Genomic DNA, 19065 nt, shown 5'->3' with positions numbered 1-19065 from the left:
TTAAAAAATGAATAAAAAAAAATGTAAAAAAAAGAGTAAAAAAAACCATTTTTTATGCTTTTTCTCAGATTAGCATAAAAAAAGGTAAAAAAAAAATAAAACCCCACATATTTGGTATTGTCGCGTCCGTAACGATGCGTACAATAAGTTGCACATGCTTTTGACTGTGCACCGAAAAAAACGCTAAAAAAAAAGCTAAAAAACTGAGGCAAAATGCTCGTTTTTAGCATTTTGCCTCACTAAAAACGCAATAAAAGTGATCAAAAAAGTCGTATGTACGCCAAAATGGTACCAATAAAATCTACAGCTCGTCTCGCAAAAAATAAGCCCTCATAGAGCTCTGTACATCAAAAAATAAAAAAGTTACGTGACTTTGAATGCAGCAATTTAGAATAGAAAAAAGATTTCCAAAAAAAAGGGTTTTTATTGCAGAAAAGTGGGAAAACCTAAAAAAAATGTTAGAATTTTGGTATCGTTGTAACCGTACCGGTCTGCAGAAAAAATGGAAAGTCTCATTTATGCTGCATGATTAACGGTGTAAAAAAAAAATAAAAAAAATCTATGGCAGAATTGATGCGTTTTCTCTCTCTGCTATCATTAAAAAAAAAAAAAAAAAGGACAATATAGTCTATGTACCCAAAATTGGCATCGATAAAAACTACAGTTCGCCACGCAAAAAACAAGCCCTCATACGGCCGCGTCCACGGAAAAATAAAAAAGTTATGGCTTTTGAAAAATGGAGATGGAAAAATACCAAAAAATCGCTTGGTCCTCAACGCCAAAATAGGCCATGTCATGAAGGGGTTAAGGACCCACAAGACAATAAGGACCCTTGTCGCAGGCTTAAATGTCTTGGCCAAAATATGAGCCGAAACTTTGTACCGTATATATTCCATCTGTTCATGCGTGCAGGTATGCTGAGTGTTTGGGGTGTTTGTCCGTCTTTGTGTATGTCTGCTCGCGAGTTCTATCACATCTGTCTATCTATCTCCTATCTATCTATCTATCTGTCTCATATCTATCTATCTATCTATCTATCTATCTATCTATCTATCTATCTATCTATCTATCTATCTATCTATCTCATATCTATCTATCTCATCTATCTATCTATCTCATATCTATCTATCTATCTCATATCTATTCTAGCTGCAATAGGTCCCGGGGCGGACTATAAAACCCCACTGCTGGAAGTCCACTCACCGTGGGTATGGCCGGAGGCCTAGTCATTGTCACAGTATAACTGAGTGGTAACACAGGGGGGGAATATTTAGGGAAGTCTATATGTATATCACGTCGTGACGCCAATGTTCCCACACCGTTATTTCTATGTGGCGGAGTAATAAACACTGCACAAGTGTATCGCACCTCGGGTCCTCAGGAACAGTTGAGGCCCTGTAAAACTTTATTTAGGTAAACTTTGCATACAGGTAATTACAGGTAACATTCACGGCAGCCGTTACAGGCAGAAGCTCAGAGGTTGGGAGGAGAAATACACAGGAACAATACGGCCCTATAGTCCACGTTATCTATATGTCACCGGTCCCGGACATGAAATATACTCCGGAGGAGATAAAAAGACAAGATCCTCTCCACATACTCTACGGCAGGACAAAATTACTGAGAAGAAGACTTAGCTTAAATGCACCCGCACATTCTCCACGTGGGGGTCACAATCACGTACCACTGTGTAGGGATTCCATTTGCGGATGGCCACACAGGAAAAATAATGCCTGTAGTGTGAATGGGTTTGTGTGAAGTAGGATGTTGGGGGTTGTGTGCTCTCTCTCTGGAATGGACTCACTCCCTTACATCCACACTCCATGCGTTACGGGTAGTCGTTGCTCTTCCTCCATCTTCACCAACATGAAGCTGATGGTGCTCCCATGCGACTCTGTGTTAGCTCCGAGCAGCAGGTAAGATGGAACCCTGCTCCAACACAGAAAGAAGAAGACCCTTCCCCGATCTCAGAGACTCACTTTTATAACCTCACTTGTACCACATGACACAGTAAGACAGACAAACTCAGCAGCAGACAGAGCTGACAGACAATGATTTATGGGAGTTAACTAGAGATGAGCGAGTATACTCGCTAAGGCACATTACTGGAGCGAGTAGTGCCTTAGCCGAGTATCTTCCCGCTCGTCTCTAAAGATTCGGGGGCCGGCGCCGGTGACAGGTGAGTTGCGGTGGGGAGCAGGAGGGAGAGAGGGAGAGAGAGATCTCCCCTCCGTTCCTCCCCGCTCTCCCCCGACGGCCCCGAATCTTTAGAGACGAGCGGGGAGATACTCGGCTAAGGCACTACTCGCTCGAGTAATGTGCCTTAGTGAGTATACTCACTCATCTCTACAGTTAACCCTTCAGATGCTGCAGCTGTGCAACACACATACAGAAAATAGACATGACAGCTTTGCACAGTGCATCCACATAATACAATACATGTATGACAATTATGGAGGGGGCCAGGATGTTGTTCTGGGATACTACATATCTATCTATCTATCTCTCTATCTATCTCCTATCTATCTATCTATCTATCTATCTATCTATCTATCTATCTATCTATCGTGTCTATTTATCTGTTTATATCTCTATCTAATATCTAATCTATCTCATATCTATCTATCTCCTATCATCTATCTATCTATCTCATATCAATCTATTTATCTATCTATCTATTGTCTATTTATCTATCTATCTCATATCTATCTATCTGTTTTATATCTATCTATCTATCTCTCTCTCTCTCTCATATCTATCTATCTCATATCTATCTATCTATCTCATATCTATCTATCTATCTATCTCATATCTATCTATCTATCTCATATCTATCTATCTATCTCATATCTATCTATCTATCTATCTATCTATCCATCTATCTGTCTATCTCATATCTATCTATCTATCTATCTATCTCATATCTATCTATCTATCTATCTATCTCATATCTATCTATCTATCTATCCATCCATTTATCAACTCTCATCTCTATCCTGTCTATCTATTTATCTATCTCATATCTATCTCCCATCTATCTATCTATCTATCTCCTATCTATCTATCTATCTATCTATCTAGCTCACATCTATCCATCTAATATCTATCTATCTATCTATCTATCTATCTATCTATCTATCTATCTCCTATCTATCTATCTATCTATCTATCTATCTATCTATCTATCTATCTATCTCCCATCTATCTATCTATCTAGCTAGCTATCTATCTCATATCTATCTATCTATCTATCTTTCTATCTATTTCATATCTGTCTATCTATCTATCTATCTCAGGGTGCGTTCACAGGAGCGTAGGCGTATTTACGTTCGCACGAGCGCAACGTATAATCGCCGGAGAGAACGTTTTTCGCCGATCACGACCAGAGCTAGAAAGCGTATTTTCGTTTGTTCCTACTTTGCAAAGTATCTTTTTGGCCATCGAATATGCGTTGGCGCGTATTTTGGTCGCATATGTTCCGTTTTTTTTTCGGGTTGCCGTTTTTACGCGCCGTAAAATCGCCCATGTGAACGAATACATTCGAAACCAATACCTCAGATGGTCACGTATATACGTTTGGTTGCAAAAACGCACCATTTATGCGCTCGTGTGAACGCACTCTCATATCTATCTATCTCATATCTATCTATCTCATATCTGTCTATTCTTCTGTCTATCTCATATCTATCTATCTATCTATCTATCTCATATCTATCTATCTATCTATCTATCTATCTATCTATCTCATATCTATCTATCTATCATCTCATATCTATCTATCTATCTATCATCTCATATCTATCTATCTATCTATCATCTCATATCTATCTATCTATCTCATATCTATCTATCTCTCTCATATCTATCTATCTCATATCTATCATCTGATATCTATCTATCTATCTCATGTCTGTCTATCTATCTATCTATCTCATGTCTATCTATCTATCTATCTATCTCATATCTCTCTATCTATCTATCTCCTATCTATCTATCTATCTATCTCCTATCTATCCATCTATCTATCTCATATCTCTCTATCTATCCATCTATCTATCTATCTATCTATCTCCTATCTATCTCCTATCTATCTATCTATCTATCTATCTCCTATCTATCTATCTCATATCTATCTCCTATCTATCTATCTATCTATCTATCTATCTATCTATCTCCTATCTATCTATCTATCTATCTATCTATCTATCTATCTCATATCTCTCTATCTATCTATCTATCTCCTATCTATCTATCTCCTATCTATCTATCTATCTATCTCATATCTATCTATCTCATATCTATCTATCTCATATCTATCTATCTATCTCATATCTATCTATCTCATATCTATCTATCTCATATCTATCTATCTATCTCATATCTCTCTATCTATCTATCTCCTATCTATCTATCTATCTATCTCCTATCTATCCATCTATCTATCTCATATCTCTCTATCTATCCATCTATCTATCTATCTATCTATCTATCTCCTATCTATCTATCTATCTATCTATCTCCTATCTATCTATCTATCTATCTATCTATCTATCTATCTATCTATCTATCTATCTATCTATCTATCTCCTATCTATCTATCTCATATCTATCTCCTATCTATCTATCTATCTATCTATCTATCTATCTATCTATCTCCTATCTATCTATCTATCTATCTATCTCATATCTCTCTATCTATCTATCTATCTCCTATCTATCTATCTCCTATCTATCTATCTATCTATCTCATATCTATCTATCTCATATCTATCTATCTCATATCTATCTATCTATCTCATATCTATCTATCTCATATCTATCTATCTCATATCTATCTATCTATCTCATATCTATCTATCTCATATCTATCTATCTATCTATCTATCTATCTATCTATCTCATATCTATCTATCTCATATCTATCTATCGCTAAATTCACATTAGTGCTAAGAATTCCGTTTTCCTGCCCCAAAAATGGAATCCCCTGATCCGTCTCATGACGGTGCTGTGCTGACCCCTTTGACTATAATGGGTTTTGTTTGGTTCCTAAACCTGTCTGCCATCTTTACCACATGAAGAATTCCTGCATGCAAGACTTTTTTGTCAGGCATCTCATGGCAGCTCGGTGCCAGAGGCATAGAACAGAACCTCCGACACGTGTGCAACGAGCCTAATCAGTCTATCACATCACTTCCAGATGCTCGCAGAATTACCTGGCTTCTCAGGCGTCTATTTCATGTAGGGGTGCATTCACACCTCACTCACCCCATCAGGTAGAATTCCACCATTTTTGGAGCAGAGAAATAGAATTAAACCTCAAATAAACGATCCGTTTTGTTCCTATTGATTTCAATGGGGTTTCAAAAAAAAAAAAAAGCAAAGCAAATGGAAAGCTTTTAGTTGCTTCCATTCCATTAGTGTAAACTGAGCAAATAGCGCCGCAGACTATATTTATCTATTGGGGTAAGATGGATAGATGTGAGACACACAGGTGTGCAATCACGTTACAAAATACACGGCATGATCTAATATGGTGCATATTACGCCCTGTAATAAGCCATTGAAGTGAATGGGCCCATCATGTCATTGAGCCCGCCGGCGCTCTTTTTTGTGTGCGCAAATACGCAGTGTATGTTTGGTTGCAGAAATACGCAGCATATTAGCGCAACTGAAATGCGCTTACGCCCGTGTGATTGAGCCCTAACAGTATCCCCCCCATAGGGGCCCCAGTAGTGATAGTGACTCTATAGTGGCCCCAGAAGTAATAGTGACTCCATAGTAGTTCCAGGGAGGCCAATGGCAACCCCACTCATCGAAGAGGTCAGCGGTCACAGACTGCACCGCGGACCAGAGCTACAGGTAGGGTGAGTAGAATTCCTGTAAATGGGTTATCCAGGCAGCGCCCTCCGGGCTACACTGAGGTTGGAGCGCTGGTCTGACCGCTGTGCAGTGGCTACCGCTTGTAGGCAAAGCTCTCATTGGAAATGGGACCTGTGCTTGTAGTTGCAGCCTGGGGTCCCATTGATTTCACTTAGAGCTGCGCCTGCAATTAAGAGCGATGGCTTCCACTCCAACCCCAGTGTAACCCGGTGAACACTGCCTGGATCCGCCAGTGAATGAGGTGACGGGATGGATTCGGCCCGCAGGCCTTGTGTTCGATTACAGACAGACTCATTGAGTGATGTAAGACATATGAGAACGGAAATACATCCCAGCTTTTATTACACTACGGGCCCCCCCAGTCTATAGGGCCCCATCTTCGCTCTAGTCATATTTGCCGATTCCATACGAGATCATCGGCCCCCCATGTCTATCGCTGCCTCCTCCATTTTATAGAATAGCTATACATTGGTAATAATTAGCTCCTCTGGGATTGCAGGGGATAGAATAGCTGAGCAGCAGGGAAGCGTCGCAGGGGAATAGTCGGCTTGTCAGATGAACACTCGCCTTTGTAGTCTGACAATAGTGAAGTTTAACATATTTTTTAAAGTGCAGCGTTCAGCAGTCTGTCTCCGGGAGGGTACGGGGAGCGAGATATTACTTATTAAAGTTTAAATTGGTGTCAGATTTATTGTAGATCCACAAAACATGAACCCCGCCACAGTGTCATTGAGAATCTGAAGTTAAAAAGTACGGGAGATCAGCTAGATCTAATCTACTTATCTCATATCCCATGTCCTCAATAGTCCCTGCAGCTCCCCTTATAGTCAGAGCAGTACCCCTTTCTTCCCCCAGAAGCTCCATTCACTATCACCCCCAGTAGTTCCAGCAGCGCCTCTTCTCCTTCCCAAAGAAGTGAGAGTAGTCCCCCTCCTGTGGTCCCTGCAGTGCCTACTCCTTCCCCCAGTAGTCACAGCAGTTGTGCCCCCTTATATTATCCTAAGGCATGGTCCTGGGAAGTGTTCTCTTCACACAAATGCCCTACGAGGTGCCGCACAGCCTCCAGCTCCTGCACTCAGGTCGGCTATTCTCTCTATCTAATCTAATTACTTTAATTCAGTGGGTAAAAGCCCTATTACCAAAGCAAATGGGAAATATGGATTGAGGAATGGGGTGAGAGATTGGGGCTGAGGATTTAAGGACACATCCAGGGTTGGGGATGTAGAGCCCATAGTATATCCCACTCCTCTCAGTCTATGGCGGGCACTAACATGTTGTGCCGCCGTGTCTTCCTCTTCCTCCATCGTGGAGCTGCAGTCCGGGAGGGGATCAGAGTCTCCTGAAGTGAGTGTCCCTCACCACTGAGTATCTGGGGCATTGTAGCAGGAAGTGGGCCTCATCCTCCACAGCCTGCTGGTGGCGCTGTTGGCACAGTTTGCTTTCCGTCGACTAAGTCTAGTTAGGGTGAACACCCACTTGCATTTTTTTTAACGCTGCGATATCGCTGTGTTTTTTCCCCCAGCGATTGTCAATGGGACTTTCTAATGTTAAAAACACATCGCCCAAAAATTGCAAAGCACGAACTTGCGATACGTTTTTAACATTAGAAAGTCCCATTGACAATCGCGGGGAAAAAACACAGCGATATCGCACGAAAAAAATGCGCAAGAAAAACGCAAGTGTGCCGGAGCGCTTAGGCCTCATGTCCACGGGCAAATTATGAATTACAATCCGCAGCGTTTTTCCTGCATGCGGATCCGCGCCCCATAGGGATGCATTAGACACCCGCAGGTAGTTAAATACCTGCGGATGTCATTTTTCCCTGCAGGCGCGGGTCCCGCGTGCAGGAAAAAATCCGGACATGCTCCATTTTAGTGCGGGTCTCCCGCAGGGACGGCTCCCACAGGCTTCTGTTGAAGCCTATGGAAGCCGTCCGGATCCGCGGGAGACCCGCACCAGAATTTAACCTGCTCCGGACGGTACGGGTCTTCCCTTCTTTGCGGCCGGATCTTCTTTCTTCGGCTCGGTGGAAAGAAGATCCGGCCGCGATGGAGAGAAGATCCGGCTGCGGAGAAGGGAAGATCCGGAGCATGCGGAGAGGTGAGTAATTCTTATTTTCAGCCCTCATGTCGTGGGGCAGGAGGGACCCGCTGCGGATTCCCCATGGAGAATCCATAGCGGGCCTGATTTTCCCCGTGGACATGAGGCCTTAGTCTACGACTTAAGACTAGCCTTAAGTCTGCGCTCTCCTGATTTGATGGCCAAGTTGTGGGGCGCTCAGGCTGTAGCGGCTCAGGATCTGATTCTTCCCAATCTCAGCTTTTGTTAGTCGGCGCTGATTGATGTTTGATTGGACTATGCTACTTATATCTATGTAGCTATCTTCCACTCTCATATCTATCCATCTATGCAGGGCAGCTTTACTCTTAGGGCCAATGGTGATTGTGTATTGGGCCCCCTTCATATCTATCCACCTATCTCATATGCATCGATTTAGGAACTAACCATCTCCTATAAAAGAGGCCGTTATTACCAGGGAAAGTATGGAGGGATGGCCCCTTTAAGAGAAATAATTAGTCTGGCAGCATATGAAAGCCTCGCTTCCTGAATAATGACTGAACGCTGCGTCTAACAAGAGAGTGTTGATGAAGATGCTCCAAATCACAGTATAATTGGTGATAATTTACTCCAGTTACCACAAAGAGCACTGGGTTTTAATTAGTGTGAATCCCCGGTATCAGAGGCCACTGCACTGACGAGGTTAATTACAGCTTCTCCAAGAAGATTAACCTTTTTTTTTACATTGCACCTAGAAGGAATTCAATAAAACCTCTGCGGGGGATTCATTAATAAGAGCAGGTTAGGAATTCTGCCAAAGACGGAGAAAAGCAGCGGGAAACATAACAGAGGTTAGAAGGCCTATTAATAGAGAACCGGGGGGCAGCATGTTAGAGGGGTCTTCCAAACACAACACATTGATGGCTATCAAAGTGATTTGGTGGGGGGGTTAAGCGTTAGACTGAAGGGGTCACGGTGGGCGCTGTTAGAAAATGAAACAGCGATCTGTTTAGTCTCTACGATATGTGGCTGCATGCTTGTCTACAATTGTAAGTAGTACGTAAGGCCCAATTTTAAGCCTCTCAAGTCTTCTGAAGTTAGCGGGATAGTGCTTACATGTTGAAAGGGTTCTCTGCTCTGGTCAATCCCTATTTGTAAGTTGATTGCAAAGTGTCTCCAAGCTGGAACTCCCAGCGATTAGCTGTGATCTGCGGGGAAAACCAGGCAGTGAGTGTTCAGTTTCTCTGCAGCTCCTCCACAGGAGAAATTAAGTATTGCATAGCATCCATTCAAATCAATGAGTTGTCTGTATAATGCAGGACAGGAAGGTCCTCCAGAGCAAGGGATGTTCTTTATAACTGCTCTCCATTCTGGCCAAGAAATGAGGACCATAATAGGGTGTATGGAAATGGGCTTTCTAAACTGGACTACGCCTTTAGTTCTGTCCTGATGTTCTAGAATGTCATGTTTCTCCAAAAGATGAACTGCTTGGGAGGGTGATGAACCCTAATTCGTTCTTTTATGTGGGCACTTTAGCTATCATTGATATAGGGATCTCTATGGCTTGCTTAGTTATGGAGTTTTGGGTCGAGAGTCGGGACATAGCTGCCCAAGTCATGGATGTACTTTGGTTGTCACCATTATGGGGCACAATAGCAAGCTTCATTATGAGGGGGTACCTTGGGTATCTGTTAGGAGAGTTCTACAGCTGTCAGTGTTATGGGGACAAAGAAGCTGGCTTCATTATAGAGTATCTTGGTTCGCTTACACTCAGCACCCAGAGATCTAAATACACTCAACCATTTTTCCTCATCTTACAGGGGGGTGTATACTGCGTAGAATAACAAATGCTGGACAATACGGGAATTAATGCAAGTCTTAGATTAATCAGTTCCTTATTTCTGATGTCAATTCAAGTGATTCCTGCTCAGAAGGACTCGAAATTGCTATAAAACTCGGCCTGCAGTTACGTCTCGGGCAGAAATGTAAAGGGTTACAGTTGTGGTCTGATTAGACACGGGGTCTTACAACCAGAAGCCGTAAAAGTTCTTCCCCCGTTGCCCTATGAAGAAGCTACTTTTATGTAGTGGGCCTCTTGTTGGGAGATCGTTGACCATTAGACGCCTCTACGACGCAGACATTTTGCCCAGTTAGACTTTGAGAGGGGCGCATCATAGAGAGAAGCAGGATGGCCATTTTGACGATTTGCCCGCCATGTAGGCCGTTCTCTCCAAACTGTTAGGAGGTGTTGGGAGCTTTGGTTACATAAGGGCACGCACACTCGGAGACAAGACTCTGGGCGGCCCTGACAAACCACCAGTAGTGAGGATTGTTTGATGTGCCAACGGGCACAAGGTCCAACAGCTTTGTTGTTCACCTTCATTACAGACTCGTGTCTCTGCCCGGACCATTTCCAGGCGAGTAGAAGAAGAACATTTGGTGTCACAGCGGTGAGTGCATTAATCCTGCCTTTGCTGCAGAGCGGCACAATGCCCCCTGCTGGTGTGATGGTCTGGGGGCTATAGCATACGACAATTGGTAACCCCTAGTAGTGGTACGAGGTACAACAACGGCTTATTGATATGTTCAAGACATCTTGCGAACTCGTGTTCCCTCCCATGGCGGCTTCCAAGAAGCATTTTCCAACAGGATAATACTCACCCACACACAGCAAGGGGTTCCCAGGAATTCCTCCTCCAGATTGGCAGATTTTTCTCCGATTGAACATTTATGGGACCAGCCGGAGTGCCAGCTTCAGCAGCCTATGAGTGTGCCGGATCTAGTGGCCCAGTTGCAACATCTGTGGGCAAATGTGCCGCAGAATAACATATGGAGCCAGTATGCCTACGATCACCCAAATGGGTACTGGAGCCTCCTCTGAATTGTAGAATTGTAAGGACTCAGTTGTCATTACTAAATGTTAATCTTGCTCTTAGTAAAAGAGGTTGGGTTAAATATGTTTAAGTGGTTTTAGATGGCAGGCTGGTTTAGTATTCTGTTATTTAGGCTGAAGTAATGTATATAACTGAGTTGGTGACTGGAGAAAGAAAGAGTTCACACCAGGGGGATAGAATAGCCCCCGTGGCTCATCATTACTCAGTATCTGTCCAGTGGATCTGTCTAGCCTCTCGGCTCTATGCTGCTGGGAGGAGCCAAAAGTTTATAAAAGTTACTGTTCAGTCCCAGAAACTTCAGAGAGGAGAGCATATGAGTTGTAGGAACAAGTGCAGACAGCTGGTCAGGAGAAAGGAGCAAGGTGCCAGATACAATGTTGCAGGAGGCTTCTCAGGGCCCAAGTGTAAAACCTGGATAAGCAGTATGGGATTGTGTTATAAGCAGCAGTATCTCCAGTCACCATCCTGGAAGGAAGATCACCTTGTTTGCCACCCGAAGCTACAATAAACGTAAGTTTTGTTACTAACTCTTCCTGACTCCTTTTCACTGGGGATCTGCACCACGCTACATTGTAACGTCATTCCCGGAGACCAGCCCTTAGATCACGCTCCCCATCAGTCACTGTAGCGCGGCTTAGTGGAAGTTTGAGACATTAGCCACCGTGCTACTAGCCTCCTGCCCTGGCTAATTACACAGTTTTGCCAATAAACTTATCCTTCCGCTCTAAAAGTGTAATCACTTATATATCATTACATTCATACATATAAAGTTTTATTCGATTCCGACAACTCCTTGGTGTATTATATAATTTTGGCTAAGCACAGAAGACAAACAAGAACCACAGTTCTTTTCATAATTATGTAGCTGTAGCGCTGCTACCTGACATTGAGCTCTACTGAGAAAGTGTACTATCTTATTACTCATATATTGAAGATCTGCTCAGAGAAGGGCAGCATGAAACATTACAGGGCTAGATGAAACATCTTAAAATTGATCTGAAAAATGGACTTCTAGTGGAGATATATAGATAGATAGATAGATTTGGTTCACAGGACAGGATAGTAGAATACTAACAGTGGCCTGTGCATTTACACAAAGGTGAAATAAAGGGAACGACATTGGGAACCTGGTTTACCCACCACTGTATTAAAGAAGTTGTGCCGAGACAACCCGATACACAGGACAAGGGAAAATTTTCTGATTGGAGGTAGTCTGACCACCAATGCCATGAACGGAGGTCCCAAATATTCCCACCTGAATTGAGCCGAGTTCAAGCACTCAGCAATCTTCATGCTCTTACTGAAATCAATGGAGTAGCAGAGTACATCTGTTCATGTAGTGGCCTTCCGGACCCCTGTTCTCGGGATGGGTGGGGGTTACACTGATCAGAAAGTTATCCCCAGAATAGGGGATAAACTTCTATCTTTAAGCAAGTCCAGTTGTTATAAGGATGAAGCTTCATAGCTCCCATGCCAGGTCTGATGGGTGGGTGGCAGCCCACAGGTGCCTGAACTCCAGATGAACAACTTTATCTTCCAAAATGTAGAAGAGAGAAAAAGTATGTCTGCAAGTACTTGGATAAAAATGGAGTAATTAACTAGAGCCAGCATGGGTTTGTAATAAACAAGTCATGCCAGGCGAATCTAATTTCCTTCTATGACAGAATCACCAACTGGGTTGATCAGGAATATGCGGTAGATATAGTATATCTTGACTTTAGTAAAGCATTTGACAAAGTATTTCATGCCATACCTATTGAAGAAATGACCAAATATGGAACTGACAAGGCAACGGTTAGGTGGATTCACAACTGGCTGAGGGATCGTACTCAAAGAGGGGTCATAAATGGCTGCATATCCAAGTGGACGAATGTATCAAGTGGGGTACCACAAGACTCTGTCGTAGGACCAGTGTTGGTCAACATTTTTATAAATGATCTGGAGGAGGGAATTGATGGGAAACTGATCAAATTCACTGATGACACAAAGCTAGGAGGGATAGCTAACACTAGGGAAGAGAGAGAATTCAAAAAGATCTAGAAAAGCTTGCACAGTGGGCAGCGACTAACAGAATGGTATTTAACAAGAAGAAATGCAAAGTCCTACATCTGGGCAAGAAAAATGAAAAAAGCACATACAGAATGGGAGGAATTGGACTAAGCAGCAGCACATGTGACTAAGACTTGTGTATACTAATAGATCACAGACTGAACATGAGTCAACAATGTGATGCAGCAGCCAAGAAGGCAAACACAATTCTGGGATGTATTAGGAGAAGCATAGAGTCTAGATCATTTGAGGTAATTATCCCCCTCTACTCTTCCTTAGTCAGACGTCATCTGGAATACTGTGTCCAGTTCTGGGCACCCCACTTTAAAAAAAGACATAGACAAACTGGAGCAAGTTCAGAGTAGAGTTACCAAGATCGTAAATGGTCTTCAAATCATGTCCTATGAATGTCTAGGAATGTTTAGCTTGCAGAAGAGAAGGCTGAGAGGAGACTTAATAGTCGTCTACAAATATCTGAAGGGCTGTCACAGTGCAGAGGCATCAGCCCTATTCTCATCTGCACAAGGAAAGACTAGAAGCAATGGGATGAAACTGAAAGGGAGGAGACAAAAAGTAGATACTAGAAAAAACTTTCTGACAGTGAGAGTGATCAATGAGTTGAAGTGTTCAAACAAAGGCTGGACAAACATCTGTCTGGGATGATTTAGTGATCCTGCACTGAGCAGGGGGTTGGAACCGATGACCCTGGAGGTCCCTTCTAACTCTATGATTCTATGATGACAGTGCCACCTTGTACTACTCCAATGGTGGCTCTGCATGTATGAATAATAATAATGCAGCGTCCCACAGGGTGACCCCGGACACATGGCATATGCTGAGGAGCTGGGAGGGCAAGATGCTGGCTTGTCACGGTGGCACTTACCACACTTCCTCCCGGAGGGACGCATGCAGCCAAGGCCAGGGCAGCACTGGGGCTCTTCCAGACACCCCCGGCATGGGGATGCCCAATAAACAGTAGAAAGGGTGCAGAGTTTGTCACAGGTGACGCTACCGTTCCGGTACCCACCGGCATTAACATCAGCAGGGAAATAATTGAGCCACAGACAGAGATATAGTACCTCAGGTCCCTGGGAACAGTTAGGGCCTGGAATAAATTTACTTGAAGTAACTTCAAAAATACAAGGCAAGAGTAGACAATATTTCAAGTGCTGATAGTGTTACAGATATATATACAGACAGACTTGAAGATGAGTACCTCCACACAGCGATACCAGACTTTAGGACGCCTGTGTGTGTGACAATTGAAGACGTGTACCAGACTTCAGGACACTTGGGTGTGAACAACTGAAAGAACTTGAAGAGTACCTCTGCACTGCGCCTTGTGTAGGAAAGATTTAGGACTACCTCACACACTCTCTCTCTCTCTGGGATTCACTTACTGATCATGCTGATCATGCATTCCAGAAATCTCTCCTCCTCCATCTTCAACACACAAGGGCTGAAGGTGCCCTCATGTGTCTCTGTACTGTAGGTGTAAGCCAAGGTGGAACTCAGATGGAAGCCAGATGGAAGACCACTGCTTTCCCGCTCTCAATCACTCATAGTTATAGTCCCTCTCATACCACGTGACAGGACATAAATTGATACATTTACAGACAGTCAGCTCACACTTTACAGACATTAACCCTTCACACGCTGCAGCTGTGCAATACACATAACAGAATGACAAGACACTTTTGCACAGTACATCTACATAAGACAGACATGTATGACCTTATGGAGGGAGCCAGGAAAGCATGTACTGGGCCACTACAATAACCTTCTCAGACCTTCCTTATCATCTGCCGAGGGCAATAGGGGCTACAGCAGACCTCTCGGCCCCGTAAGGGAACACCAGTATTATGGTAGGTGGGGGCCTGTTACAGATTTTGTATTGGGGTCCAGTAACCGCAAGTTACCCCTCTGCCTGCTTGAAGTAGGAATATGCAGTGTAAGGATTACCGCAAAAGTTGTCTTCCAAAAATTTATAGAACTTCAGGAGAAAATATTTTCCTTTAATGATTACGAATGCAAAATTAAAATGACTCCAAATGATTTAAAAAATAAAGCTCTAAAAATGTTTTAGCTACTTTCTCTCTATACACAATAGTGGAAGTTCTGCTGGTTTGCTGTGATTTCGCGCACACCCATCCTTCTCGCTCCTATCGTCGCTGACAGGCGAGCATCAGTCCTGCTTCACTCTGTATTTATCACCGCCGCGCTCACACATATTTATGGAACATAATAAATATTTTCCCGCACATCCATAACTATCATTTCTTACGGCGTCAGGTGATGATTTTATATTCCACCATCAGACAGCTGAACAAATGATGGGCTAAACTACAAGATATAAACTTTCATTTCGGATTCGCTGTATTACTCAGAACAAGCGCGCCGTGTCCAAGTGTTCAACATATCAGAGTGATATAGCTGTAAATAACAAATACATAAAAAGCATTATCTATCTCATATCTAGCTGGTATCTGTCATCTATGTATCTAACTAATGCGTATGTCCCCTATCTATCTCATATATATCTATTTATCCAGTATCTATCATCTGTTAATCCATCTTATCTGTATGTCTTGTATCTATATGTATCCACCTACATAATAGCTGTATATTCATTTATCCAATATCTATCTATCTATCTATCTATCTATCTATCTATCTATCTATCTATCTATCTATCTATCTATCTATCTCAGATCTATCTATCTATCAATCTATCTATCTAATATATATCCATCTATCTATCTCACATCTATCTATCTATATCATATCGATCTATCTCATATCTATCTTATATCTATCTATCCATATCTATCTATCTATCATCTATCTATCTATCTCATATCTATCTATCTATCTATCTATCTCATATCTATCTATCTATCTATCTCATATCTATCTATCTTATATCTATCTATCCATATCTATCTATCTATCTATCTATCTATCTATCTATCTCATATCTATCTATCTATCTATCTCATATCTATCTATCTATCTATCTATCTATCTATCTATCTATCTATCTATCTCATATCTATCTATCTATCTATCTATCTCATATCTATCTATCTATCTATCTATCTCCTATCTATCTATCTCCTATCTATCTATCTATCTATCTATCTATCTATCTATCTATCTATCTATCTCCTATCTATCTATCTCCTATCTATCTATCTATCTATCCAAATAAACAGTTAGATCTATTTACTTAGGTTAGTGCAACATTTTAGTCCTATGCCAGGACATTTTTCAAGTCTATCTAATATGTATCCATCCATCTATTTATCCAATATCTATCTATTTGTGTATCTGTCTATATATCCATCCAATATCTTTGTACTCATATGTATCTGTCTATCTAATATTTATGTATCAATCCATCAACCCAATGTATATTTAATATCTATGTATCTAAGCAGATATCTACACATCTATCTATCTCATATCTATCTCATATCTATCTATCTCATATCTATCTATCTATCTCATATCTATCTATCTCATATCTATCTATCTATCCTTCTGTCTGTCCCATATCTATCTATCTATCTATCTATCTATCTATCTATCTATCTATCTATCTATCTATCTATCTATCTCATATCTATCCTTCTATCTCATAGCTATCTATCTATCTATCATCTATCTCATATCTATCTATCTATCTCATATCTATCTATCTATCTATCTCCTATCTATCTCCTATCTATCTATCTCCTATCTATTTATCTATCTATCTCATATCTATTTATCTATCTATCTCATATCTCTATCTATCTATCTATCTATCTATTTATCTATCTCATATCTATTTATCTATCTCATATCTATTTATCTATCTCATATCTATCTATCTATCTATCTATCTATCTATCTATCTATCTATCTATCTATCTATCTATCTATCTATCTCCTATCTATCTATCTATCTCCTATCTATCTATCTATCTATCTATCTATCTATCTATCTATCTATCTATCTCCTATCTATCTATCTATCTATCTATCTATCTTTGTATCAATCTCATATATATATATATATATATATATATATATATATTTTTTTTTTTTTAAATCCACAAAACTCCAAGAAATCCAAAAAGCAGTGGGATTTACTCACATTCAGTGCAACACTTTAGTTCCATACCAGGACTTTTTTCAAATCTATTTAGTATCCATTTATATATTAATCCAGTACCTAATATCTATCTATCTATCTATCTATCTATCTATCTATCTATCTATCTATCTATCTATCTATCTATCTGTCTCATATCTATCTATCTATCTATCTCATATCTATCTCCTATCTATCTATCTATCTATCTATGTATCTCATATCTATCTATCTATCTATCTCATATCTATCTATCTTCTATCTATCTATCTCCTATCTATCTATCTATCTATCTATCTATCTATCTATCTATCTATCTATCTATCTATCTATCCATCCATCCATCCATCCATCCATCCATCCATCCATCTGTCCACACTCCTATTAACCTAATTACCTTATCAATAGTATGACAGCGGATATGATATGGACATAAGTAGAAAATGTAGAAGAGTTTTCTACGGGCGCATCATAAGAAGTCAATGCAGTAGTTTTACCTGCCGTCCTATGCAGAACCTTCCACTCACCCTATATCGGTACTACAATTAACAGAGACTCCGCTGCTCATTTTCGCGTCATCGTTAAGAATAAAACTTCTTTGTTACTCACATTTGAACATGGGGCGGCTGGAATCGTCCCTGGTTGATGTTGTAGAATGTGAACGCCTGTGTGGGATTGGAACTGTACTCGTCTAGTTCAATAATGACTCGACTTGGCGGATGCCTTCTTGATGCCATGATGTGCGAGTGGGTGTACGCCATCGTCGCAGTGTGGTCCTGGTTTTATTTTCATACGATTGTCCCTGCTATCTTCCCACCCCGATGAGAGACAAGTATGTCATCTTCTCCGTCTTTAATACACTCCCCTCCTTAAGATCCTAAAAAAACAGGGAAAGAAGATGTAACTGTTTCACACATAAGCCACGTGAGAAATCGCCGAGGTGGGGGTACATTTATGACGGCGGGGGGTAATTGGCACATATAAGTTAGTAGGGTCGGTCTGTTGTTAAACTGATTTTTTTTTTTCCGACAGACCATCTTTTCCCAAGAGGAAATAGGAAAACGAGGGGTTAATATATCACAAAGAAAATAGAGAAAAAAAATCCCCCGCCAGTTTCCGAGAACTGAAATCCCTTTTTCTGTGCTGCTAACTATAAACAATGCATTTTTTTCCTCCGTTCTTTTGTATTAATGGGTGTTTTTTTTTCAGGCCAAGATAAAAAGAAAATTAATTTTACAAGCCGCCACATGACAAGCGACAAGCCGCTAAATGTTGCTAAAAAGCAGCACTTAAATGACAGAGCTTTGTGTTTTTCAACAGAAGGTAAGTTTTTTTTTTCCCTCCCCACCCCCCCCCCCACCCCCCCTCCAACCAGATATAATTACCGTCAGACACTGGAAACAGCCGCAGATTCCTAATTGAAGCATTTTTTAACCCAATTTTTACATCATAGATGGTTATTTTTTGCATATATATATATATACTCACTCTTTAAGATTCACATTGAAATAGTCAAGATGGCAGTGGGAAGGGTAAGGGGGCACACAGGGCTGGGTAAAGATTTGTGGAGGCTGTGTAGTGGCCAGCTCCTGCATTACCCAAAATTAGTAGAGCACCTAAATAATACCACCATAGACTGGCCACATAATACTGCTATATGTTGTCCGTGTTATAGGGTAAACTTATAATCGTACTATTCTGTGCCCAAATATCGTTATACGGTAAACATATAATGTGCCACAGTGTCCAAAATGCTGCAAATATGTAATATACCATACAGTGGCCAAAAAGTGCTATACAGGAAATCTATAACCGTGCCATTCTGTGCCCAAATAGTGTTATATCATAAACAAAACTGTGCCACAGCATGCCCAAATAGGGCCATACAGTAAACATGTCCCATGCTGTGCCCAAGTAGTGTTATACCATAAATATATAATTGCACCATACAGAGCCTAAATGGGGTTATACAGTAAACATATACTTGTGCCATACCATGCCCAAATTGTGTTGTGCAGTAAACATATAATATTCCCATACTGTGCC

The 19065-nt window shown here is 41.2% G+C and overlaps 1 protein-coding gene across 1 annotated transcript in view; it reads right to left on the bottom strand.

The window, feature by feature from the left end:
- Positions 1-17780, bottom strand: part of MPPED1 (metallophosphoesterase domain containing 1) — a 59135-nt gene extending 41355 nt beyond the window's left edge. The window contains exon 1 of the mRNA XM_066589406.1: positions 17629-17780. Within this exon, the coding sequence (XP_066445503.1) occupies positions 17629-17780 (152 nt within the window). The remainder of the gene's footprint in view (positions 1-17628) is intronic.
- Positions 17781-19065: the final 1285 nt, after the last annotated feature.

Source organism: Eleutherodactylus coqui, chromosome 2 (assembly GCF_035609145.1).
Source record: "Eleutherodactylus coqui strain aEleCoq1 chromosome 2, aEleCoq1.hap1, whole genome shotgun sequence".
Taxonomy (NCBI): Eukaryota; Metazoa; Chordata; class Amphibia; order Anura; family Eleutherodactylidae; genus Eleutherodactylus; species Eleutherodactylus coqui.
The sequence above is the reverse complement of the archived record's forward strand: the minus strand, read 5'-3'. Positions and strand labels throughout refer to the sequence as shown.